Source organism: Manacus candei, unplaced genomic scaffold (assembly GCF_025592945.1).
Source record: "Manacus candei isolate 608988 ecotype Guabito, Panama unplaced genomic scaffold, ASM2559294v1 h1tg000015l, whole genome shotgun sequence".
Taxonomy (NCBI): domain Eukaryota; kingdom Metazoa; phylum Chordata; class Aves; order Passeriformes; family Pipridae; genus Manacus; species Manacus candei.
Window position 1 is genome coordinate 20,664,569 of NW_026138063.1, and position 25,197 is coordinate 20,689,765.

The 25,197-nt window shown below is 40.1% G+C and overlaps 1 protein-coding gene and 1 long non-coding RNA gene across 4 annotated transcripts in view; one reads left to right on the forward strand and one right to left on the reverse strand.

Moving 5' to 3' along the window:
• LOC127468695 (vesicle-associated membrane protein 2-like) overlaps positions 1-13,726 on the forward strand; it is a 54,419-nt gene extending 40,693 nt beyond the window's left edge. The window contains exons 3-5 of the mRNA XM_051782097.1: positions 434-592; positions 2,535-2,586; positions 4,665-13,726. Of these exons, the coding sequence (XP_051638057.1) occupies positions 434-592; positions 2,535-2,586; positions 4,665-4,681 (228 nt within the window). The 3' untranslated portion in view covers positions 4,682-13,726. The remainder of the gene's footprint in view (positions 1-433; positions 593-2,534; positions 2,587-4,664) is intronic.
• LOC127468697 (uncharacterized) overlaps positions 1-25,197 on the reverse strand; it is a 72,051-nt gene that overhangs the window by 46,267 nt on the left and 587 nt on the right. For all 3 annotated transcript variants that reach the window (XR_007903654.1, XR_007903656.1, XR_007903655.1), the window contains exon 2: positions 11,050-11,178. This is a non-coding gene — a long non-coding RNA (uncharacterized LOC127468697). The remainder of the gene's footprint in view (positions 1-11,049; positions 11,179-25,197) is intronic.

Consider the following 25,197-nt stretch of genomic DNA (forward strand, 5'->3'; position numbering starts at 1 on the left):
GCATACAGTTCCCTTTAGAGTGGCCTTTATCTAGCCAATTTCACTAGTTCAGGTAAGGAAGATATTAAATATATAAGGAAAATAATGGTTTATTCTTAGTGAAGTCAACCAAATTGTAGTATAGAGGTACTGGTCTCTGTCAGGTTTTTGTATCTATATTTGTTGGCCAAAAGAAATAAAAAACTTTAATGGATCTGACTCCGGTATTTCATGATGTCTCTTTATATCACACCTGAGCAGTGTAGCTGTGCTCATCTTGTGCTCACTGTTGTTTCCATAGGCAGGGGTTTGGGGCACTGCCCAGGTAATTGCCACCACATATAATGGCAAGTGGCTGGTTTTGGTATGATATGTCATATTCCAGGGTGTGAACATTCAAGTGACCTTCAGCTTTCCTCTGTGTGGGATCTCATGTGAGGCTGTGCCCTTGCAGGTGGTCGACATCATGAGGATGAACGTGGACAAGGTGCTAGAGAGAGACCAGAAGCTTTCAGAGCTTGACAACCGGGCAGATGCCTTGCAAGCAGGTGCCTCACAGTTTGAAACCAGTGCAGCCAAACTGAAGAGAAAATACTGGTGGAAAAATTGCAAGGTAAAGAATATAAATTCTTGTTGAGAATCACTTCATGGCAGGAATACTTTCACTTGCATTTAATTCATTTGCCTGCAGGATGGCATCTCTGAGTCATCTCTTTTTGTCAAAGGGAGAAAGACATGCCTTGCCCTCTGGGCTCCATAAGTCAAGCAACTTTGATTTTTACTGGACCGTAAAAATTCTGCAGTATATAAAATGTAGATACAAATTTCGATGCTTCAGTCAGTGCCTGCAGATAGGGATGGGAAAGCATTCCATGTCAGTTCATGTTCCCTGTGTGAATGATAAAACCTGAGCAGGTGCAGTGAATTCTAGTACTGGAAGAAAAGAAGCTTTGTCCTTGTGGGAGATCATCAACCTCTGGATCTTCCATTAGGATGGTAAACCAAACTAAAAAAAAAAACCAACTTGGTTTCACAAACTGCTGTGAGAAGTAAGGAAATTACAGTATTTTATAAAGAAGGGCCAATTAGGATAGAGCAGGACTTTTATCAACCTTCTCTGCTGTCTTCAAAGTCTTAGCCTTTCCCCAGAGCAGAGGGAATCTCACTCTCCCTTGCTTTTTCAGATCTCCTCCAGTATTTGTGTTTTCTGGACCCACAAACTTCAGCTCCCATTACTCATCCAAGATCCCATACCCTTGCTTCTTTCTACTTATGCACCACCAACATTAACACTGTGACAAAATTTCAGCTCCATTTCCATTTCTCTTCAAGCTTTGCTGCTGACTACTTGTGTCCACCCACATAAACCCACCTTTTCCCAGGGGAGAATCCCACATGTATCCCTTGCCAGTCTGTTGTCTGCTTTGTCTCTTCAATCCACAGCGCTATAAAGTGTAAAACAAGGCAAAATATTCTGGGTAAACTACATGCACAAACACTCCAGGAGTAAAAGGACCTAGGTTAGAAATTCATGTGAGCAGTTCCTCTGGGCCTCTTCTACCTGCTGCCCAGTGCAGGAAGCAGGGCTTCTGGGAGCTACAGGCACAGATTTTGAGTGAGGTTCAGCCATGTGACTGCAGTGCCCACAATGACCTACACTACACTAGACCTTCAAACCTACTCTCATTCTCCTTTCCTCATTAGCCCTTCTTGCTTTACCCTGACAAACAGAATCCCCCTGTCCTTCCTCTGGCTCACAAACTCTGGAAGGAGAGGGAAGTAATAAAAAAAATCTGCAAGCCACCGGCTGGCTCTGTCCTTCAGACACATATTAGGAGGAATGGAGGCCTTGATTTGCCATGCTTAGGTTTGTTGGGTTTCAGTCTTTCCATTCTCACTGGGGTAATAATGGCACCTGGACTGCAGCATCCCTGGTGGCCTCGTTAGCATTCAGCAAGTCTCGTGGGGGGGCCTCTACCCCACACAGCTCAGTGCTGGTGTGGTCTGTGCACAGCTGCCTCTGATGTACCTATTCCTGTGGGAGCAGACTTCTGCTTTGCCATGAGTGATTTCCAGGATACAAGCTGGAAACCATGCTGGTTAGCATGGGCTTCCTACAAGTACACAGCACAGCACCAATGGCTGGGAGGCATTAGACATCTCCAGCTGCCTCTGCACTGCCACGAGGAACCTGGGGAAGAGTGACCCAGTTACTCTGGTATAAAGTGGTACATGCCACGTGTGAATCCAGTCACTTAAATCACCTTTGGAGTTGTTTTACTTTGGAAACGTACTTTTTCTTTACTGCTGGAAATGGATGAGGTTGGTCACTGCATCTTTAGCTGACGGGCAAGAACTGACTAGCTTTGACCATTGCTGGTGGTCAGCTGTTCTTCAAACTGACACTAACTTTGGGGCTGTTACAGTAAGTCTTTTCAAGAATTAAAAGTATGAGGAATGAGTCACTAAGTAAAAGCAAAAAAATTGAGGGGTTAATGTCTTTCATGTGAAAACCTGACTTTCTTTTTTTCTTTCCTATAACTTTCTTTTTCTAGATGATGATCATCCTTGGTGTAGTATGCGCAGTCATTCTCATTATAATTATAAGTGAGTAATTAATTTCTCTTTCATTTATGATCTCAGTAGCTTGTGACTTAAGAAATGCTGCTATATTAAAAACTAAATCAAAACAAAAAAATGGATATAAAATATTTAAACTGATTAATCTGTGAAATTTCCCTTCTAGTATCGTGCTTTTATAGTAAGAATTACTGCAAACTCTCTGGATACATATAGGCAGAATTTGTTGACATTTAATGTTTTTTTACATTAGCATGTTACATAACTTTTCCTAGGATTAAATACTTCTTTTTTATGTTTTATATAAATTTTTATGCAGTCTCAGAGATCTTCCTTTCATTACAATGAGGGCCACAGTCCTGTGTTTTCTACTGAGAACAGTAATATTTGAATTACCTCATGCCTTAAAAGGAGGGTGAAGCCCCACAGGCAAACAGGCATCTGATGAATTTTTTTAAGTGTGTAGGTGCCTAGTTCCCACCAAATCAGCTGGAATTTGAGATGTTAGAGTGCTTCTGAGGATCCCTTTGTATCTTGAATGCCTAAAATGTTGTTAAAAGATGGCCCAAAGTCTTACTGATTTATTTTCTCAAAAGACATCTCATTCCACATATTTGTTACAGGAAAGTTAGCTATGAATGAATAATAGCAGTCGTGCTGGTTGGGACCCAGGGATCTTGTAATGACAGTAATTGAACATTTCATTTATGTAACCTCTGTGTTAGCAACAGCTGTTATGTGACATAACTGGAATATTGCATTAACTCCTAAGAGGAAGATTTCTTGAGTTAGACAATCCAGCTAGTAACCCAGAAGGGATTCACCAGCACTGTGGATGTGAGTTAATTCCCAACTCTCAAATTACATGCCTTATATTCAGGGTGTTTCCATTTTCCTCTGTTGCTTCTCTAAAGAAGGCTTACAGAATCACCTGTAAACATGACTAAATGCAATGAGATACATGTGACAGTTTATTAGTCTTATGAATGCTGGCACCAGAGTGACCCAGAATAATTCTAGGGTTTCATAACACTGATACAGCAAGAATGGGAAATGGTTACATATTAATTAACTATATTAACTGGGTACTGAAGGCAACTGGCTTCAAGAGAAAGATGGGCCTTTGTTCTGCAGTCTAGAGCAGCAACCTGGAAAGACAGGTGTGCAGCCATTGAACTAATTGCTGTGTATATACTCATCACTGACCACTGTGTGTATCTTAACAAGAAAGTAAAAACCAGTCAAGATAGCTCATAATTCCTCCTTAGAAGCTAAGACTGAAATTATAAATAAGTAATAATATAGTTTGCCTCCTTGTTTTAAATGTTGGATGCCTGTCCTGCTAAGTTAAGAAACAGCAGGTTTGACATGGGTTAGGTTGGGTTTGGGTATTTAGTCACATACTTTAGTCACTGAACCTTAAGTTCTTTTTCCAGTCTATTTGATTCTTCTGTAATAGTGCCTAAAGGTTGCAGCTTCAGGAAGGACTCTGTGTATTGAACTCAATGCTGTATTTATTTACAGTAGCTCTCAAGTATATGTTTAAATCCTATAGACATCAAGCATCCAAGTGCTTGACAAGTCCTGCATGACTTTTCCAGTCCCTGATTTGAATGGGAACAAGATCATACCCTCTATGCAGGGCTGGCTATGGGTGCAGATAAACTGAGCCATTCCTCACAGCAATGAGCTACCACGTGTGGTGAAATGGCCCAAGCCAGGCTTTCTACCATCCTGGGAGTGGGGCCCTGGAAAAACAGGCACACAACCCATGGCATTGCAGGTGTTGCTGGAGCTGATGATGGCAGCTACCATCACTGTCTGTCCTTGCCCTTTCTATCTTTTGAGCCACAGTCTCCCCTGCTTTCCACTGCAGTTTCCCCTCCAAACTCCTTCTGACATGGGAGAAGCATCCCCATTTCCCCTGGGAAGGAATATTGTGTGTAAGATGTGTTATGCTCTTTTAACTAAGATCTGCTAAAGATGTTTGCAATTCTCTGACATCGCACACTTCTGTAAGATAAAGCACAACAGTAACTCTGTAATAACTGTTGGGTTTTGTCTTTTTTTTTTTAATCTTTCTTTCCTTCTGCTTTGTTTCCCAGTTTATTTCTCCACTTGAAAAAACAAAGAAGGAAGACTTGGCACAACTTTGTTCATATCAACTGACAATATCAGTGTTCCTTTGTTGAACTCCGCTTTTTAATTCCTGGTGTCTTGGGATTTTTGCTTGTAATAACCCATAAGCATTCAGTGTGGTGTATTTTGGAATTCTGTTGTTTCCACAAGAAACTGTACCAGCTAAATACTGCCAAGTAGTTCCATACACTGTCTTATCACTGTGTCTTAAAATGTGTATGCACTGACCTTCAGAAACTGTAGTATATGAAAAGCATCCTAAAACATCTCAGAATCAGAGAATACAGTTATGGGGAAGCTCCTGCTTAAAGGGACACTGTCAGGTGCATTGGACCCAAACCTAAGGTTGCAGCAAACATTAGGGCCTTCTCAATCTGAGCACCTAAAGTTGGATGGCAAAATCCATTGTCAGATGTAACTTTTTGAGGAAGTATCTGCTACTCCCACTGAAGAGAGTGATACCTGCAAGTATTCATGTAAGATATCATAGTTCAACTTAGCTAACCAAACACAGATTTTTTGAGATGAGTTGTAGTATCCAAGTCTAAAACCATTGCCTGCAGAAAGTAAATAAGACTAGTTTATTATCTTCCATGGATTTAAATTTTTCCTTATGGACAACACCTTATGGTGTTCTGAACAACCAAGATGGCCTCAATATGAAAGCCAGAAAGAAAACTCTACAAGAACTAAAAAGCATTAGCTAGTACAATCTTGGAAAATCCAAGCGAAGTGTAAAAATGATAACACAAGCATCATGGATGACTAAGATACAGTCTCTTGCTAAAAACTCAAGGCACTGTTTGTCAGGCTTCATGGGACTCCTGTGAATGCCAAACCCCAATAGTTAGGCCCTGACTTAAACCACATGAACAGCTTTGGTGGTGTCAGTGGCTTCCCAGCACAGCTGTAGGAAGCTCCCTCTGCACCAGTGTGCAGGAATGGTCCCCACTGTGAGGATCATTCACAAATCAGGAAGAAGAAGGTATGGGGGAATAGTAGAGAGAGGCTGAGAAAGGGAAGGTGCCTAGCAAAGCTTTCCTGGAGAAGAGGAAGGCAAAGAAACACTGTTCAAAGTGGTGGTGTTAATAGGCTTTTAAAAAATTGATTTTGTGTGTGTGTGTGTATAGTTCATAAACTATAGTGTCATCTTTGTAAAGTGCTCAGCTGAGATACCTATCATACTCAATTAGTTTAAACTAACATTTGATGTAATTAAAAGAAATTATATATTGTGGCTTAAGAGAAAGTTCTTGTATGCTTTTGTGAATTTCTTGGGGTTTTATCTTTTTAAAACACTGAATAGCTCAATCATAGTTAACCAAACTAAAAATGAATTATCAAATTTTGAGCCAGGCAATTCAGAAAGGGTCTTTTTAGGGTAACTCCTTCAGAATTTCTAAAAATAATTCATAGAATAAAATATAAATAATTTGGTAGGTTGAGGGGTTTTTTGTCTGCAATTTAATTAGGGAATAGAAATGGTGATAATAGTAGTGTAAATATTTCCACCTTGGAGTCTCTCTCTTGATAGGGTTTAGTTTAAAAACATAGAGCCCCAGACCTGTTTGTTGCAGTGAATCTATATACAAATTGTGCTTAAGCAGAATTTTGAAGAGAGAATAAATAATGGTCAATTGAAAGCTTTCAATTGCATTTTTCCCTATGTATTTATTACTTCATAGTCACATGCACTGTTTTGTGTCATTAAGTAGTAAGTGGCCACAGTCTTAATGAAAGAGAAGGTCCAAAGTTACTAATGTGCCACTGGACTCCGTGGTATGCCCTGTTCACTTCAGTCCTTCAGCTGGGTAAGCACAGAAACAATTCTGAAATCCTCATGGGCCAGACAGAAAACTTGGCTGTCATGAAGGACCTGACACTATGAGGTGACACAGCTGAGTACTGTGTATCATTGAGGCTTCACTGGAAGAGGAATAAGCCATCCAACTTCAGGAAACCTTTTAAACTACTAAGATAATTGGACAGCTGATATGAAAGAATTTTCTCCTAAGGGTGAGTCCTGCCACCCATACCCATGTTGAGCATGGGTTAATCCTCACAGGGCTTCTCTACTGAAAGGATGCACGAGATGAAGACAGCTTTCACTGGAGCTGGTACAATCAGTAAGGTTTCAGGCTGATTTAGAGCCTTAGTGTAGATGTTCCTTCTCCTCTGAGAGCCCGAACTGACTACTGGGATGATAGGGCTGCAAATACACATCCTGAGTTGGAATCCTCTAGCTACAAAGATGCAAAGTTCCCAAATGAAACTGTGGTGAAAGTGCTACAAGGATGCAAAGCTTACATCCTTCTAGCTAATGTAGATGAAGAAAGTTAATAATCCAAGTAGGAGCTTTAGGTGAGAGTGGAGATGGTTGTGGCAGGTGTACTCATTATCTCTCAAAACTGTAACTAACGAGGATGACTCCTAAACCTTAGTGAGAATTTGCAAGGAAGAACCCAGTCAAGAAACCTACCCTCTGGTGGGTTGTAAAATGTTTGTGAAGAGACTATTTCCTCCTGATTGCTAATGAAATATGCTAAATTAATATGTTTAACTCTTTGAAGTTGGTTGCACATAGTGTGCTCATGAATGCTCAATATTTGCTACTAGTTGTGCTGTAGTGGTTGGTTGCAATTGGTAAGATAAACCATGTAAGCTTTCTGATTCAGACCAGGGATCATAAACAAGTGTGTCCTTCCCTGAAACACAGACCCAGAGCTGTACTGCTCCTGCAGAGGGTTAAATCTTCACCAAGGAGCATATGGTAATATAGGACTGTTCAGGGTCATAGGTTGTGTAACAGCATCACATATGTGTAGACTGATGCACAAGACAATCTATATAAACACAGTTGGAGATCTTATGTGTGTTGAAGCCAGGATTGATTGCTTTCTACTCACTGCCTCTGCATTTAAAATGTGCAGTTACAACTGCCTACCTGTAATAGTAAATTTTCCATGAAAAGTTTAACTCATTCTTGTTCAGTCAGCATTGATTAGAATTTCAATTACTGGGTAGAATTTCAACTGCTGCCCTTCATCACTAAATACTGCCCAGGCTCTCACCTTGGGCTGGTTAAAAAGTCACAAAAAGGCTTCCTTTTAGTGACTCCCCAGCAAACCCTCAGAGGACTTCAAGGCCATTGGTTTCTGACTGCCACTTTGGGGACTGAACTGGAGACTCCTCTGGTTGGAAGCAATGCTTTTGATAGCTTCAGCCAGAGTTTGACATTGCTTTAGATTTGCATATTCCATCCTTATAAGAAGCACTTCCTCTGCTTTCTGGGCCATCTAGCTGTACACATCTGGGATGCTGTACAGCATGAGCTGCCATTCAGACACAGCACTGCTGAAAGGAGGTGGTTGGGAGCTGGTCAGTGCCTGTACCATGGCTGCTGTTTGGCTTGGCAGTGATCCTATGTCAGCATCTGAGCTTGAGGATGTGCAATTATTTGCATCCACTGTGTACAGGCTAGTGAGGTCCTGCTTGGGCATTACACTTTCTCTCTAATTTAGTTTACCTTGCAGTAACATAGACGTGGCTTTAAACCTACAAACATTGTTACACAGAACTTGGCAGGAGAAGGTAGTGTGGAACCCATACGAGGTGCTTGACCTGATTTTCACTTGACAACATTATGTAACAGCACAGTCAATCCAACATAGTCCAACGTAATCCAATACTATTAGAAGGAGGATGGGAGAATCTGATAAAGATTCTGACTCTAACCTGGGGTTTGTAAGGCAAGAATTGATTTAGAAATGTAGTCAGTTGTATTTTTAAAGCTGGCACTTTCATTCTATTGGAACCTGGATGAGGTTAGCCCTGGAACAGTTCAGACAAGTAAAATAATTGTTTGGGGTTTTTTCTTTTTAAATAGTGATCTGCAATAAGTGACTTAAACACTCACAATGATGGAAGAACAGGACAGTATTAACTGTGCAAGGAGTGAATTAGAACAGCCACAATCTGCTGGTTTTGTATGAGTAGCAAGACCTTTTGAAATTCTACCATTTCTGTGTCTCATTTCTGTCACTGCTCCTCTGACAGGGCTTCACATAACTTAAATTTTATGAACAACCAGACTACTTCTTGTCTGAATACAATGGATTTTAGCTCTTAAGAGCAAGTTCCTGACTTGACATCAGTATTAGAGCATGCCTGCAAAATGGAGATGTGCATCTACCACAGCAGACTCAAATTGCAGGAACTTTTAGAAGCTCAGATGTTACTCAACTCTCATGTTTTACAGAGTGAATTTTTCTCTATTCCATGGGACATTATCCACAGAGTGGGAATACATGTAATCTATTATTTTTTAATGACAGCACCGTGATTGCATATGTTAGTGCCAGACCGTCACAAATAAACTAGAGAGCGCTTGGGTATGATCTCAGTCCTGCTTCTCCTGCCCTTTAAACAGGGAAGAAGGCTAAACCAGCAGCCATATAAGGCACTGGGCTTCCTCCCAATGTACACAGTGAGTATTGGAGAAAGGCTTCAAAGAGACCAAAGTCTCTTTGCTCTGGATTTTGTCTTGACCTGAACTTTAGACCCATGAGAGATGATAACCTTTGGGCCCACTGTAGTCAGAAGACTGAGATGCTCTTCCAGCTAGTTCTTCCTCTCACCTGATTTAGGCCCCTCTTGCCAGACAAGATACATTTGAGCATGTGTTTCTTCATGGAAGACAAAGCACAAGCACCCTCCAATTACCTTCTTTAAAAGCAAAACAAAAAAGGCTGAAGAAAGTAGTTTGAAAAAAAATGAATTGGTGCTAGAGAAATGATTGGCTGAAGGTTTCTCAAATGGTAACATTATTTTCAGGAGGAATACTAGGTTGGGATGTATGAAACAATCAAACCAGAACCTTACATTAACTGTTCTTTCTGCATCTGGTCTCCTTCAGAAATACTTCTCTATTCCACTTTAGGAAAGGATTTTGTTTTCTTCAGCTGGCTTCCCTTCCTCTGTTCATTAATATGTGTCAAAATTGATGTGCTCAATAGCTTTTTTTCTCCATTGAGAACCATAAGACTCTCTGCCTTTAAACACATGCATAAAAAGATATCTGAGCCACCCAAGGAGTTTACCTTCCTTTCTGATGCATTGACATTTAAAAGCTACATCTTGCAATAAAGCAGAAAAACTGTGGCAGTCTGGTTACATGCAGTTTTGGTGGAGTAAACACTTGATTATTCAACAATGAGTCATTCCTGCAGTAACCTCATTCTGTCATGACTGTATCACATCTGCTAACTCTCCAAAGCAAAACCCATAACCTGTACTGGTTTAAAACATGAATACAGCCTTGTAGTTCATACATAACACTCTATTCAACCAAAGAAGCCATGTGCTATAAGTTTAAAAGGGCAAAGTACTTGTTCTCCGAGAGAAAATATCATATAAAACAACAAAGACAATTAGGAAAAAAAACCTTCTCCATTCTTTATCTCTTCTCACAGTGTCTGGTTTCTTCATTATTCAAGTCTCTCTTTGTTCTCTTAGAAAGCCTTCATGTTTTTGGAGTGTAGTGTGTTTGGAACATGGTATATTGGGGCCAGGATTGTTCTACCCTCTCAGTTGACTCCCTGTCTTCTGCCACATTCTTATTGTTGAGCTCAGTCCAAGCTCAGGTAGGCCTTGAATGGAGCAGAATCTCTTCCCCATAATGCCCTGCTGTCCTCAAACCAGCCTTCACTCTCTGGACAAGAACAGTGGAGGCAGAATATGCCTCCTGGGTCTTAATTTGGTTCAAAATTACGTGATACAAAAGAAGGTTGCTGGCTGTAAGAAACAGCATTTTTACTCCACTACTTTAAATTGTATCACTGGAATTTTAGTTAAATGTATTTAACACTTCTTGTAACAATAATTTCATCAATTTTGTTGAAAAGAGAGGAAACAGCAAATAAGGATAGTGTGGTAATGACAATATAGTAAATTGGGAAATGGTTTAAGTGAAATGTAGCCAACATTCAGTAAACTCCTTTTATAAGTGGCTCTACCTAAGAGCACCTTTTGTATGTTAAAATTAAGAGGTGCTCATCTATTGAAGTAAATTTACCTACTTAAAATGAACTATGACAGATGGTTAAGGTTTTTTTCCTTGAAAATGCAGGAGATATATGCAGGAAGGATGATCTAACATTTTTTGCAGAGAATGCCATTTTGCTTAGAGTGCCATTGGAGTATCCAAAGACATGCTGCAGGAAGTGGTCAAGGACTTCAGTCAAACAGGACTTCAGAGCACTTGCTGCAGTAACAATATACCCTGAGTGCCCACTTTGTTCTACAGGTCTCTGTAATGGAATCTTTTTGACACAGCATGATAATTTTGCTTACCCTCATTCCACTCTGGTATTTACGCTTGTCCACCAATAAATGGTCTAAGCAGAGGACAGAAAATGACTTTGCTGAGTCCACTACATTCCTGTCATGTAGATGTGAACACATGGTGGTGGTCCAAGCTTTCTGTAATGAAAAGTTTAAAAGAATTAAATCAGTTTCTCCCCCTGATACATTACAGGTTTGTTTAAAGACAGAGCAAATAATGGCAGCTGCAATTATTTTCTTTGTAAGATCAGTGATTGAGATACTGCACGTAATGGAGCTACAAATTCATAGATGCACAATGCATAAACTTTATTTTTTTCAGAAGTTTAGCTATTAATTTTTATAGTATTGACCTGAAAGTTTGCAACAATTTCTTTATTAGTAAAAGTAGTTTTGGCTGACACCAGAAATTCGGTGGTCAGGGTGTCTACCATGCCACTAGCAAGCTACTAAATAATGCAAGGTCAGGCTTTCATGAAGCTTAAAGGGAAAAAAATATTCTGAATACAAGTAGAAATGTATGGTAAAGACCATGGGTATAGAGTTTAACCATTACTTTATTTAACTATTATTTAAGGAATTAGCAGCTAAACAAATGGTCAAATAATTAGCTTCCAAAGCCTAATTATAGATGACAGAATATTTTTTTCTCATTAAGAATGCTTACTTCAATCTATGTTACATTTACTTTTTTCCCAAACAGTAGAATGCTAGTGTTGCTATGACACAGTCACAGGTTTGCACAATAACATATTACAGATAGCCCACTACTTGTCATGAAAAACATCGTTATTTTGTCTTGTAAATGAAAAGTCCTCCATCCCCCAACCACATACGTGGTAAAATATTAGTCACTTTACACTTATCAGCATCACTGAAAGATTAGAAATTAGTGCCTCCTACTCATGAGCAGGACTTGAAAACATGCTTTATCTGTTGCAAAAATACATTCTGAGGGGGAAAACACCAACTGTTGTAGAGGTTAAATTTTTCTTTGATGACTCCTATTCTTTTTTCCTCCCCCTTTCTGAAAGAAGTGCTTATATACATAGACAGGCATTTGCCTCTTCCCAAATATGAAAGAGGTTAAACGTAGCCAGTATGTACTTTGAGCAACCTTTAGTTTGTTTTGCAGCGTAAAAAGTTTTCTAAGTGGTAGTGTATGAACTCTTATTATAACCTTGTTATACTCATTGCAGGAAATTAGTTCATAGCCAGCTAATTAGTATTTTCCTTAATGACACATGCTGGAGCCTTGACACAGAAGAGCAGCCTCTGGAGGTGCTGTGTAATCAATTCAGCACTGTGGTATTTCACACTTGCCAGCCTCGAGTGAGGAGCAAGGCATGCCCTGTTCTGGCAGTGAGTTCCATATGTGCTTAAGCATATAGTGAATTTCTATTCTCTGTTTAACACAATAAAAAACCACCCTCATTTTGCCTTACTAAATCCAGGTCTGATATAGAATCAGTGCTGTGTCCTAACTCAGGAAAGGAAAAGCCTTTCCAGTGAATGATAGAAAGATTAGGTAGAGAAAGACCCCTGGCAGTTTGCCTGGTCCAATGTCCTGCTCAAAGCAGGGCCACCTTTGAGGTTGGATCAGATTGCACAGGGTTTGTCTTGATGAGTTTTGAAAATCTCCAAGGCTGGGGATTCCACAGCAAATTCTGCCATTGAATATGTTCTCAGCCTTCCCAATGGTGATAAAAGTGCAGTATCCACCTTCATAAATATATGTGGTTTATATTTTTGCCTTTTTGTCTGTTGTGCACTGAACTGATTAGAGTCAAATTCAGATCTAATGGGAGTAAGTGCAACCCCATTTTTCAAAGAACTTCCATTGACATCAAGAACTTTTCTTTGTTTCTTATTGACATTGGACTGAGCCATCTGATCACACTGAGGAAATCAGTGCATTCTCTCCCCTCTGTGTATGTGAGCCTGCTTCTCTGACACTGAAGCTGAGAATAGGACAGATTCAGGACATCTGGTAAGTCTTGTTCTGTACTCTGAGGTCAGTGGCAAAACCTAGACTGGCACCAAAGAAAGAAGAGGATGTACTGAGATTACTCTTTCTTCTCACAAGTCACCTTGGCAATGCCATCCCTCTTTCAAATGATGAAATGGCAATGCAAAACAAAAGCCTTTCTTCTACCTCTTTCCTTGTAATTCTTCAAGCTTTATTTCATGTAATAGGAATAGTGAGAAATAAGTTTTCAGTTGCCCTTTTAAAAACCCAAACTCCAGACCAAATTTCTAATTGCATTCTTTCAAAGGCCACACAGTAGTGTTAAGCTCTGTAGTAATGCACTCAGAAAGGACCTGAAAGCCTGTGCCTAGAACAGCATCTCTCACCTCAGTCTCGGCTGTGCTGAGCAAGGAGTTGTGATTTGTGCCTCTACGGAAAACATTCGATTTACATCTTATTGGAGCTATCTGGAGAGGAAAAATAATGTTGTGGAGACCAGGAAATTTCTTAAAGTGCTTTACCTGGAGGTCAGTGGAATTTCATTTATAAAAGATGAATGCATGCATTTTGATGCTAAAATTGTGATGACTTACAAAGTTTGATATTACTGTACTTTTCTGTGGACAGTGATTTTTTTGAAGTGGTGAACATATTTTCCAAGAATATCATAGACATTTGTAACATGTATGTTTGTGCCAATAAATCTTGTTTTAAGAAGCTGGTTTTCGTATCATTCTGTTCCCAATACACCCAGATTAGGGACAGTTAAGCAGCTTCAGCTTTCATTCCCTCTCTATGTTATGTGCTAGAGGCTTCTGGAAATGAAGATTTTCTAATTCACACTGAGTTTTTATATGTTCGGTCTAATAGAAAAGAAAAAAATACACTTCTGTTGTATAAACAATAGTGAACTCTGTCCAAAACTGTACAACCACCATGGAATTGTGAAGAGGAGCAGGTGGAAGCATGTGTTTAGTGCATTTCACCTTATTCTTCATTTTCTCAGTGGTAACATGTTTTCCTTTTAACAGGGCACAGTTACCTCAGGGAGCTCAATGCCATGAAATCCTGTTAGTTCACCAGTTTGGTGTACATTGGACAATAAGGATTTTCTGTGAGAGGAAAACAGACTCTCTTGCAGGGTTATCTTCTGCCTTACCTTGAAGCAGCTGGTGCTGGCCACTTGTGTATGGATTAATGGGGCAGGGTAACTGTTGCCAAGGTTATTCCTAATGAGTAATTAAATCCTTTGAAGGGACAAGACTTGGAAGCTGCTTTTCTCCCCCTGCTAGTGCCTACACCCACATTTTAAAATGCATCAGCATCACAGTAACTCTCAGGTAGCTGCACTGTCATGCATATGGGGCATTATTCAACAGCTCTTCCAATTTTGTTGCAAATGATTACAGAACACATAAAAGGCACAGTATTGTTTCTCCTCACCCAAACACACAAAAACCAGGTAATGTCAAGATGCCTTCTTGTATGACAGTGCTTTATTAGCAAAATTATAGATTTTACCTTGGTAACTCAGTGCACGTGGCAATAAATTGGGGACACTTTGAGTCTGTAAGGAGGAGCTGGGACAAAGCAATCACTGATTTCATACAGTGCATATTCTGATCTATGTGAAATAGCAAATAAGGACGAAATGAGAGAGTGAATTAGGTGGACTGGTGCATGTGAACCTGATATTGAAGAACAAAGGGAACTGATCAAAGCCAAAATGAGGCTTATTAAGAGAACACAATGGGCTAATTCTCCATTAGCACTCTTACAGTCAGGTTGTGTAGTTAGCTCAGTTTTATTGAAACAAAACATCCCAATTTCTGACTTGAACTCACAAAGAATTCTAGCAAATGATAAAACAGTGTGAAAATGAAATTATGTGTGAAGTAATGGAGCAAATAAAATGGACATGGTGTAATCAGTAAGATTATATGGAAAATCTAATGTATTTTTCATTCTGGTCAGATAGATTTGCATAATTCATAGAAGTTCGGGAGCAAAAGGAAGAACTCTTTCTTAGGGGTTATTAAGTTACGTGGGGTGAAGAGCCCTGGGACTTGGATGTACTCTGGAAAGTCAACAGAAGATAGTTCAAAGACAAAACAACCCTTGAAATGACTGCCCGTATACTTTGCTTTGTGAGCTGAAGTACTTGGAGATAAGTGAATGAATAAGACACTTTTAAGTGCTCCTGACAGTTCTAAAATTCAAAAAAAAATAATCTCATATGACTAAAGATGGTCAGAACTGCAATCTGAGATGAAAAGCTGGTAATCTTGAGACTGCTTAGAGCTCTATATGAGAGAGAGTGAGGCAGTGGTGGTAACTATTGTAGAGCCAAACCATCTTTTTTTTGCTTTCCTGAGTGATTCAAATTTAGGGGAACATAATCTTGTAACACCACCTGTGGTTTGGGCAGCTACCATCCAAAGCTCTTACCATGCATGATGTGGTAGACATATTAAATGCATTTTACTATGGGAATTTTCCGGCACCAAAAGCACTAAGTTATTGCACTTTTAAGGCAGCTTTTAGGATGATTCTGCAGAAATAACACCTTTGCCTTCTCCCTTATCATCTGAACAGTCTAATTATAATTTAACAGATGTTAACTGACTGCTTTACAAAGGCAAGTAAAGCCTGGCATTTCTACTTTCTGTTGGCCATAATGCAGATTTACTCTGTTGAATGCAGTCAGTGAGTTTGATAATTTGACTTCTAGTACTTATCTAATAACTGGCAGGTAGTTATTTTTACTAGAAGATGTACAATACAACATCGAGTTATTTACATATTCTCTGGCTTAGCCTAGAAAACACCTGCTCCGTAGTCCAGCTTCACCAGGGACTGGAAACACTTCCCAATACCACAGAGTGCAAGCTTCTGTGATATAATCAGTAGTAACCCATGACAGTGCACTGAAAGAGCTGGCTAGATCAGAGGTGTTGCCAGCATCATACAGCCCTGCACCAATACAGGCTTTGTTAAACTTCCTTCCTAATGATCCAAGAAAGCTACAACAAAAAGCCAGGCTTTCTGATTTTAGCTGTCCAGCAGTGCAGCCACCTGCCTGCTGCAGTGCCCTGAAGTGACTCTCTGCCAGGCTCAGGAGGCATTGGGTCAGCCAGGCTTATGGCCACCCCTTGGTGCCCAGCCTGGGCAGTGTCACACAGTGTCACACAGCAGCACTGGGCTGTGACAGCATGGGCACTGTCAGTCACCTGCCAGTGAATTTATCTGACAAATGATGCCAACATAAACTAATAGGGTCAGACTCCACCTCAAATGCAAATTAAATTTGGTCACAGTTTATCTGATTAAACTGCATTGTCCATCTCTTGGGTTAGCCATCCTACTGTACTGGCATTCTTTTAACAGTTTTTTAGACCTCTTTTTCATCTCCTGTACATCAGTTACTTCAGTCCAGGCTTTAAATTTCCCAAGTGTTTTCAAACTTAACAGCATTTGTCTTTGTGAATTTGGCATTGTCTCATTCTTTCTCTCTGCTTCATCCCACTTGTTCTCTCTTTCATGATGCTGAATGAAATATTGTTCTCCCTCTTGTCTACTTCTCAAGTAATTTTTTAACTCTTAAGTTCCCCACTTGCTCTGTGGAAAAAAGTAATCAGAAGATTTGTGTCTAGCCATAATGGTTGCACACTTTGACTACACCATCGAGGTATTTGCATTATCCTGATGCTTCCAGGGCTGCTTCCTACACACTGACATTCTCTGTTTTGGTTTTGCTCAGGTTGGACTGATTATGTTGTCTCATTTGTCATTAATAAAATCTTTCAGCTCTTCTTTAAAAACAAGTATATAATATAAATGCACCTTTGTCTACAAAGGAAAGCCTTTAAGTTTCTTATGTGTTTAGGTCTGTCTTGTACTCTTGCAAGCATCAGATAATGCTGCATCAATGTGGAGAAGTACCTGTTGATCCCTTCATAGAATATCTCTTGAGTCAGGAGCCAGTGTGAAGCATGTTGCCTGCAGCTGTCTGTACAAAGGCTCCCTGTGTCATGTGCAGCATGGGAATGACCTCAGCAGCTGAATAGAGCTACTGAACCAGTTACAGATGTAGTCTGACAGTCACAGAACAAACATGACTCACTTAAGAACATTCCTTACCTTCCTTTTTAATAACTGGTTTCTCCAAAGTCAGTAAACTAGAACTGAAGGGAGAACAAAGAGTTCTTCAGTCAGCTCTGCAGGGTTCTCACACACCCCTTGCTGCTCCTCAGGAGCACGTTTGAAACAACAGTCCCACCACAATTACATCTTCTCTGATGGTGCCCAAATTCACACAGTGTAATCACCTCCAGCTGCAGATACTGACATGCCACTACTATAGAATACTATACAGTAATGGCAATAGTAATGCCAATACTAATGAGTGAACTGCGCTATGTCCTGATTTCAAACCAAAAAGCTTTAAAAATACTAAATATTCATGTGCTGCAGAGAACATCATCCATGATTATGATAATAACAGTGTTGAGATGAGAACAAGGTTCTGAAAATAAGGAGATTTGTGTCTAGTTAGGCCATCAAGGCTAGGTAGTATAACTTCACACACAAGCATGCTCAACTTTCACACTCAGTTTTCTTAACAAGGGAAATTAATTCCTGCTATGCCTTTGCTTCTCCACCTTGCAGTATACTTTATTTGTAAGATACTTTTGGTATTATAAAGTTTATAACTCCACCCATGCCACAGACAACAAAAAAATCTTGATTATATAAGTGGAACTGAGGCTTTATCTCAGATAAATCCATTACAGCATGCAAATAGCAACATAATTTTTTGTGTGTGCAATACACTAGTCATACTGGTCTTCTCCTATTGCTTCAGTGTGATTGTAGTGGAGTGATACTACAGTATCAACTCTGTGGTATCCTAAGTTGGAAACAATGGAGTGCATTCATCTCACTAGCAGTGGCTGTGTCTGGAGGGCACAGTGCAATTCTGAAGTGTATTTGGTTAGTGGTCCTCTTACACAATTCATTGTACTGTAATCCAATATGTGGCTGAGGAAAAAGTTTTTTCAAACAGATTTGACTTCTTTAAGTGATAATTGCGTTATGTCAGTGTGAATTGCAAGATGCTCCATCTCCACATGCCAGGTGTGGTGTAACGGCCCCATGATGTGTTAAGTGCCGTGTCTCTGGTTTTGAGCACTGATTTGTATTTCTGAAGGACCTTAGTCCAAGCTCTAATGATCAAGTGTGCAGTGAGGTAATAGTTTACAGCTAGTGACACAATGTGCTTTAATTGCATTTTAGAGCTTGAGAAGAGGAGATGTTGTCTCAGTAGAAAGTCAGTGTATGACAAGAAAAGTTGATTCACTGGTTATTAGGTTCCAGTGAAGTGTAAAATCTGTCATTTTAAAAACATTCCCTTTTTTGGTTTGCTTTTTGAAGCGCCTTGAAGAGTAGCACACGCATCCTCTCTGATTAGGCCAAAACACAGCTGAAGCAGATTAGCCCAGTCTTTAAATACAAGCTGTTAAGTTTAGTCATAACACATGTTGCTTTTAGCACTCCTCTTAACACAAGTTAGGTAATTCTTGATAGGGAATCCCAGATAGGATCATATGCAAACTAACATAGTAAAGGTATAAAGTTTTTCTGCAAAGGGAAATTATCCTGGCACCACCAGTTAGGAGGATCCCAGCGACAAGGAACTGCAGTGGAGACCAGCCTGCCCAAACCTGCCATGTGCTCCCAGCTGGAGGCTCTGCCAGAACAGGATCAATGATTCAGCACTACTGACTTGGCTCTTCGGGTGGGCTTTGCATCTGCTCTGAGCTCTACACCTGTCCAGGGAGTTTCCACTGCTCTGAAGCTGGCTTGAATATGCCTTCATAGGCTGTACCTACAATCAGATGTGCTCTAAGGCTGCCCCAAGTCACTGTTTTCCCTGCACTGTATTCATTTAAAAAGAACAAGAATGCTGTTACTGCATGAGAGCAGCATTACTGCATTTCTTCAGCAGTAAATGAAGCCAGCAAAAGCTGTGAGTGTTGTTACCAACAACAGCTGGTTGGTAATGCACAGTGAAAGAGCAGGGCTGGGGAAACAAAATAATAATTGTAAATTACCCATATCAATAAAAGGGCTGAAAGGCAGCTGGATATGTTTTTCAGGCCCACTAGAAAGAAAGAGCTCCTGATGCTTGTTTAGTTTTCCACCCAGACCCAAGAAAACCATGAATGCTACAGCATTTTCACAAATGCCTGCAGGAGGCATATCTCACAGCTCTGCTTTTTTGGCAAGGTAAGATTTCTTTCAATCTTTTTGTCTTGCTCTAACTACCCCTTTTTTCTCAAATATAGTTCCTTTGCTTTCCTGTAGCAGAGTGCTTTAAGGTGACACCAGTCTTTTCTCTAATGAGCAATAATTAGCTAATATAGCTTAAGATTCCTTCTTCCTTTTTATGACTTTCAATCTTTCTCCTTTAAGGAATGTAAGGGTTAGTTTTGATTTGTTTGGGGTTTTTTTTCTATTCACTGGCTTAAACTGCTTAAGTTTTTATTTTTATTGTGTAGCTACACAACAGAAGCATTGAATTTCAGAGTTCTACTGCTAATGGAGTATCACATGTTACAAATGGATAGAATATGTCTCATTATGGCAATGAGTTCTAGTGTTCTAGTGGGTTTCTGTGTAATAAAGGCTCATGTGATCACTTTGATTTTTGTCTGCTTGTTTGTGTCTCCTCATTCACATGGCAATTTTAAATTTACTGGCTGGTGTCTACAAATGTGACAGATAGGAAGAAGTCCCAAGGATATTTCAGCCACATAATTTTCAAGTAGTTTTACACCGGGTAAACCAGGTAGATGAGGAAAGTCTGCCTAGAGCTACACTGAGGAAAGGGCTGTAGATAAGCTCGTACCAACTAAGCACCAGATAATCCACAAAGATGTGAAATATTTCTGCCCTCTTTGTTTCAGTTACTGTCTTCTTTTGAGCAAGTTGCCAAAGCTCTTTATATGAAAGGGGTTTATCCAAACAGAACTTGTATCAATCCTTCACTCCTTGGTTCTGTGTATCAATGACAGTGTGCCAACTGAGCTCTCCTTTCTCTTTTTCTTCTCATTTATTAGAATTAAACCTGAAGAATTTCTGATTGCTTAACATAAACTTCTATTTAGTGACACAATCTGTAAAACTTTATTTACTGAAGTCTCTTGAATTGGCTTAGTCTACAAGGGGCTTCTGCAGTGCCTGAAAGGCTTATTAAAATCCATACTTTGTTTTTGGTAGTGTGGCCAGGTATGTCAGGCTTCTCTTCCTGAAGCAAACTCAGCCAGTCAGTGCTACCCTCTCCTGAAAACAAAACCAAGCTTCCACTGACTTCAGTAGCAGCAGTGTTCAGTTCCAAACAGCTGAAGTGTGAACTAACGCCGGAACACTAACTGACACAGAGCAGTAATGGGAAACTCAATCTGAAAATGAAGTGGTTTTAATTAAGAGACACTCTTCAAAATTATACAGAAAGATGCTCTTTCCCATTTAAAATTTGGCTCTTCCTTCCTCAACAACTATAAATCACTGATCTATAACAGTATTCTTAGTGGAAGGAATGCCTGATTGTCTGGCTTAAGTTAGGCCTGTGACTGATGGGGAGGGCTGTAGGTGTGTTGGAACTGATTCTAGCTAGTTTCCTACTTAGCATCCAATTTCTTCAAATGTTTCTGTTATAATCTCTTAATATTATAATCTGTTTCTTAAAAATGATAACAAAGTAAGGAATAAGGGTGCCTCTAGATTCCTAATAGCTCAGAGCAGCAGCGTGACTGTCACACAGTGATTGGGAGTTTGCCTGTGAATGAGTCCAGCTCCAATCCCATGCCAAGACCTAATCCAACATTTTATGTAATGACTATCTAATAAAAATTGCATAAATGCTCACTAGTGGGAAAGTCAGTACCCAGATCTTGTCTCTCAGTCCTTATTTTGTTTTTAAAGGAAGGTACAACTCTTACTCTGTTTTTGTAAGAGATTGTAAATACTTCACTCTACAGAAGTGAGTCTACAAGGAGATCATAAATACAATGGGAGTCAGTAAACTGACTCTGGTCAGCAAAGGCAGGGTTTAAATCAACACCAGGAGTGTGCATTAGGAACCAGTGGTTGTGGGGAGTCAAGGGTTGGGTTACACTGTGTTACAAGCCCAGCACCATCTCATAGGCCTTATGTATCTGTTAAGGATTTTGGGTGTCTCAAGGGCATCTGGTGTGTGTGGCCACATTTAATCCAGAAAGTAGTGTGCCTCAGGTATTAAAATCTGTGGAAATGTTCTGCTGTCTCATTGCCTTTAAAAGAGCTTTCCCATGCTCTGTCCATGCCATGCCTGGACTCGGGAGTGTATTTTCTCACCAAGGGATCAGATTCAGCTTACAGGCAGGGAACTAACTCAGGAAGCTTTCTGAGAGATTAACAAATTGAACTGGTTCACTGAGGGGCCAAGTAAGTAGCAGAGTGAGTAAAAGGAGTGGCCAGGGCCACATAACCACGAGTACTTGGTGGCAGGGACGGGGTGAAGAGCAGTGATGCCAAGCCCTTGATGAAAGCGAAATGTCAGATCAGCTCAGAGCCCCTGTGAAAGCTGTCGCTGGCATATGAGTCTGGGTGGTTGTGAATGGTGAACCCCAATCTGATGTAGTTACTTTCTTTCACAGCAGAAGAGGATGTATAAATCCAACACAGTAGGCAGGAATGAGGCTGCACTTTTCTGCTTGCCATCTCTTATTAGCTCTCTAATGCTAGTCTAATGACATGCAAATTTCATTTTAAGTGCCTAACTCTGTAATTTGATGTTCCTGTTGGTCTTGGATCCTCGCTCCAACCCAAAATGTGTTCTTTGATCCTATTTTGGTTTGGCTTTTGTGCTCCCACAGCTGTGATGTAATCCAACCAAAAACTTCTTTCATGGGATATTTTCAGTCAAATCAGTTTCCCAACTTGGCTGACCGTGCAGTTGCATAATCTCTGATTTTTAACTCAGTGGAGGTGGTAGGACTGTTCCTTTCAGTGGATGTGTAAAGTCACCTTGGGTAGACTGTGAAATCACAAACTACGACTCTCTGAGTTATGCAGGAAGCTTAAAACTCCTTTTCATCACTGTGGATTAAATTTCAAGCTCTCTTCATTCAGCCTTCTGTGAGTCTGACTGCAGAAAGCAAGTTGCTAATGGAAACTAAACAGCAGGATCTCAGATCTGGAGTGCTCTGAACTGTTTGCTTCTAAAATCACCTTAATGGTCTTGGGGATCTGCACGTGCACTTACAGGGGTAAGATACACCCTTGCCATCTGTATCCTTCTAAAAGAACAATTCAGGGTCCTTTATGTGTCTCTTTTCAAGATATTGGGAACTTAAAATTACACTGCATTTGCCAAGAGAAACTGGATTTAATAAAGATAATTAGAAAACAGTACAAATAGGGAGAGAATGAAAAACTACATTCCCCAGAACTTTTTAGGAAGGGTTTTCTATATCTAGGGACAACCAGACACTTCTGCAAAGGACTTCTGAGCTGCAACACATTTCAGGAACTTGCTGTTTGAGCTGGAGTTCTTTATCATGTTTCTTATTTTCCTTTACATTTTAATCAAAGAGTTTTCAAGACTGTATCATATTGCTATCTTTATATTTGTTACAGTTTGTTCCTACTCTATAATGATTTTAGCAAAACCTGTCCATATATTCACTGGTAATGAGGAAAGTTGGTTTTTTCCTTCCCTCATCCTTCCCTCTGTCTACACAGAGAGTAACAGTGACGCCTTTTGCTCATTAGCAAAAAAGCCTTTCCGGATCTTTGCAAGAATCAATGACTGTTAACGTCACTGTAAATGGTGAGTAATTAGACTTAGGAAATGAAGGATTAGATGTGGGCTCCAGCTGTAAATTATTGATTTTTTTAAAAATTATTTTTAACAATATACAGTTCTGTCAGTGCTGTGGTATAACTTGGAACAGGTAACTTCTACAAGTGGATAGGGAAGTATAGTTACTTGAAGAAAGGAGCTCTATTTCTTTAACAGTAGCAAATCCAAGCAAGTAATCCTCAGGTAGTTTTTCAAGAAGTCTCAAAATGTAGATCATGTCAATATGTTGCTGCTTATCAGAACTGAATGAAATACTTTCCTTAAGCAAAAATTCTACTTTTTGAAGTATGCTGGGAAAAGGTTCAGCATTTTGTGTGTGTGTGGATAAAGATCTGGTCATATAAGTGTGAGAATCAGTGGGATTCCATAAAAAAACCTCATACAGACCGGCATTTGCCTGGCCAGACCGCATGAGGGAGCCGAGCAGCGTTTAAAGCGGGACAGGGCCCCACTTCACTGCCCCAGAGCCGCTCCGGATGAGCGCCAGTGTGGGACCTGGTGTGCCACACGATGAAACAGTCACATAGAAAGGGCTTGCCTACTATATGAATGATTTGTTCTCCCCACGGTCCGAGAGTTACAACTGAAAACACACACAAAAATAAACAAAGCCGGGAAAAAACGCCACAAGCATTTTAATGTTTTTGTTACAACCTTTGTGTTCTTTAGAACAGTTTGTGTATGCGTACACAAACATATTTTACTCCTGCTCTATTAAAACCCCTATGTTATAGCTACTTACCAGACAGAGTGACCTTCAAAACAAACCCATTTTTATCCTGTAGCATTTTGCAACCATTTTATTTTGCTTTGTTTCTTAGCAGATGAGTCAATGGTTATATTCACTCCTTTAGAAATCATGTGCCTGCCTCCTTGTTATTTCAGATTGGTGGGGTCTGTAATAACTCGTATCTATACACATGACTGCAATGTCCAGAAAATTGGCACAATAGAAAAATTTGAACTGAACTGGTTCAATACGCACAATCACTTTTTTAGTAATACTGCTTTCTCTGCTTTTAGTAAATCAAATATAAAGATATAACTGCTAAAAGGTGGCATGAATAGAACTTAAAAATGCTTCCCATAAGCTTGACTAAAATAACTGTTTAGTATCCCTTTAAAATAAGCAGAACTCAAGTAATGCCTCTTGTAGTTACTAGGATGGAAAAGGTACTGGCTATTTCTGGTGGTGGTGATTACTGCTCTCCTGGCAGAACTGGGATGCTCTGCTGCAGTGATGAATGTGTGTCCTGGAACTCACTCTTCTCTAGCACAGTGCCATAGGTTGCCACCCTCCTCATGTTTGCATTTTGACAGGCAGAGGGGGCCTCAAAGTTTTGCCTTGGTTGAAGTGCCTTACTTTGAGTCTGTGGTAAGAGGTGTAGCCCTTAGCACACAGCCAGAGAGGGATATTTTTGGCACATGACATGAAAAGCAACATCCCATGGAAACCAATGTCATTCTACATCCCTCCAAGCCTAAAGCAGAGAACTTATATAAAGATGATGAAATTTTGGATGTGAAGGCCTAACAGCAACAGGTTGACCAAACTATACTGAGACTACCTAATTAGGATTAGTCTTAAAATTAGATTCCTCAGACAAGCAGAAACTAAGAATGGTATCCTGGTAATCTGACTTGTGCAGTGCAACAAATCCAGTTGCAGAATCTGGTCCTAATGCTTCCGCCCACCCCCTCTCCTTCCCAGCAGTTAAATACTGCACAGTCCTTTACTCACAGGCTGTTTCTGTAACAGGCACAGCTTAAATATCTATGTACCTAATGGACTTATCCTTAACACCACAGTGAGGGAGGCGGCATTAACCTCATTTTGCAGATAAACAATGGAAGCCCTCATGGCTTCCCTGCATTACATCCTATGGAGCAACTGCGTGTATGCAGCGAGTGTAAAATGCTGTTACACGAGACTGAGGTATTGGCACCCAGACTGATAGAGCTTTGGCACGTCCTCTGTTCCTTCTTTGCACAGCCACGTACCACTAAGGAGACAGAGCGAGCTCAGAATATGGGTAAGTTAACACTGACTGCTCTGCTCAGCCTGGGAAGATGTGGAGACTCGAACAGAGCTGGACTGTTCAGCAGTGGGTACCTCACTGCTGACCTGTAATGACTCAGACCTCAGGTGCTGTCTCACCACAGTGTAGGATGGACGGTCCAGGGGCCTGAGGAAAACCTGGCTCACTGATGTATGAGAATTTTTTTTTTATTATTATTCTTTTCTGCTGTAAGATGGGAAATAATTTCTGAGAGTTTTGCC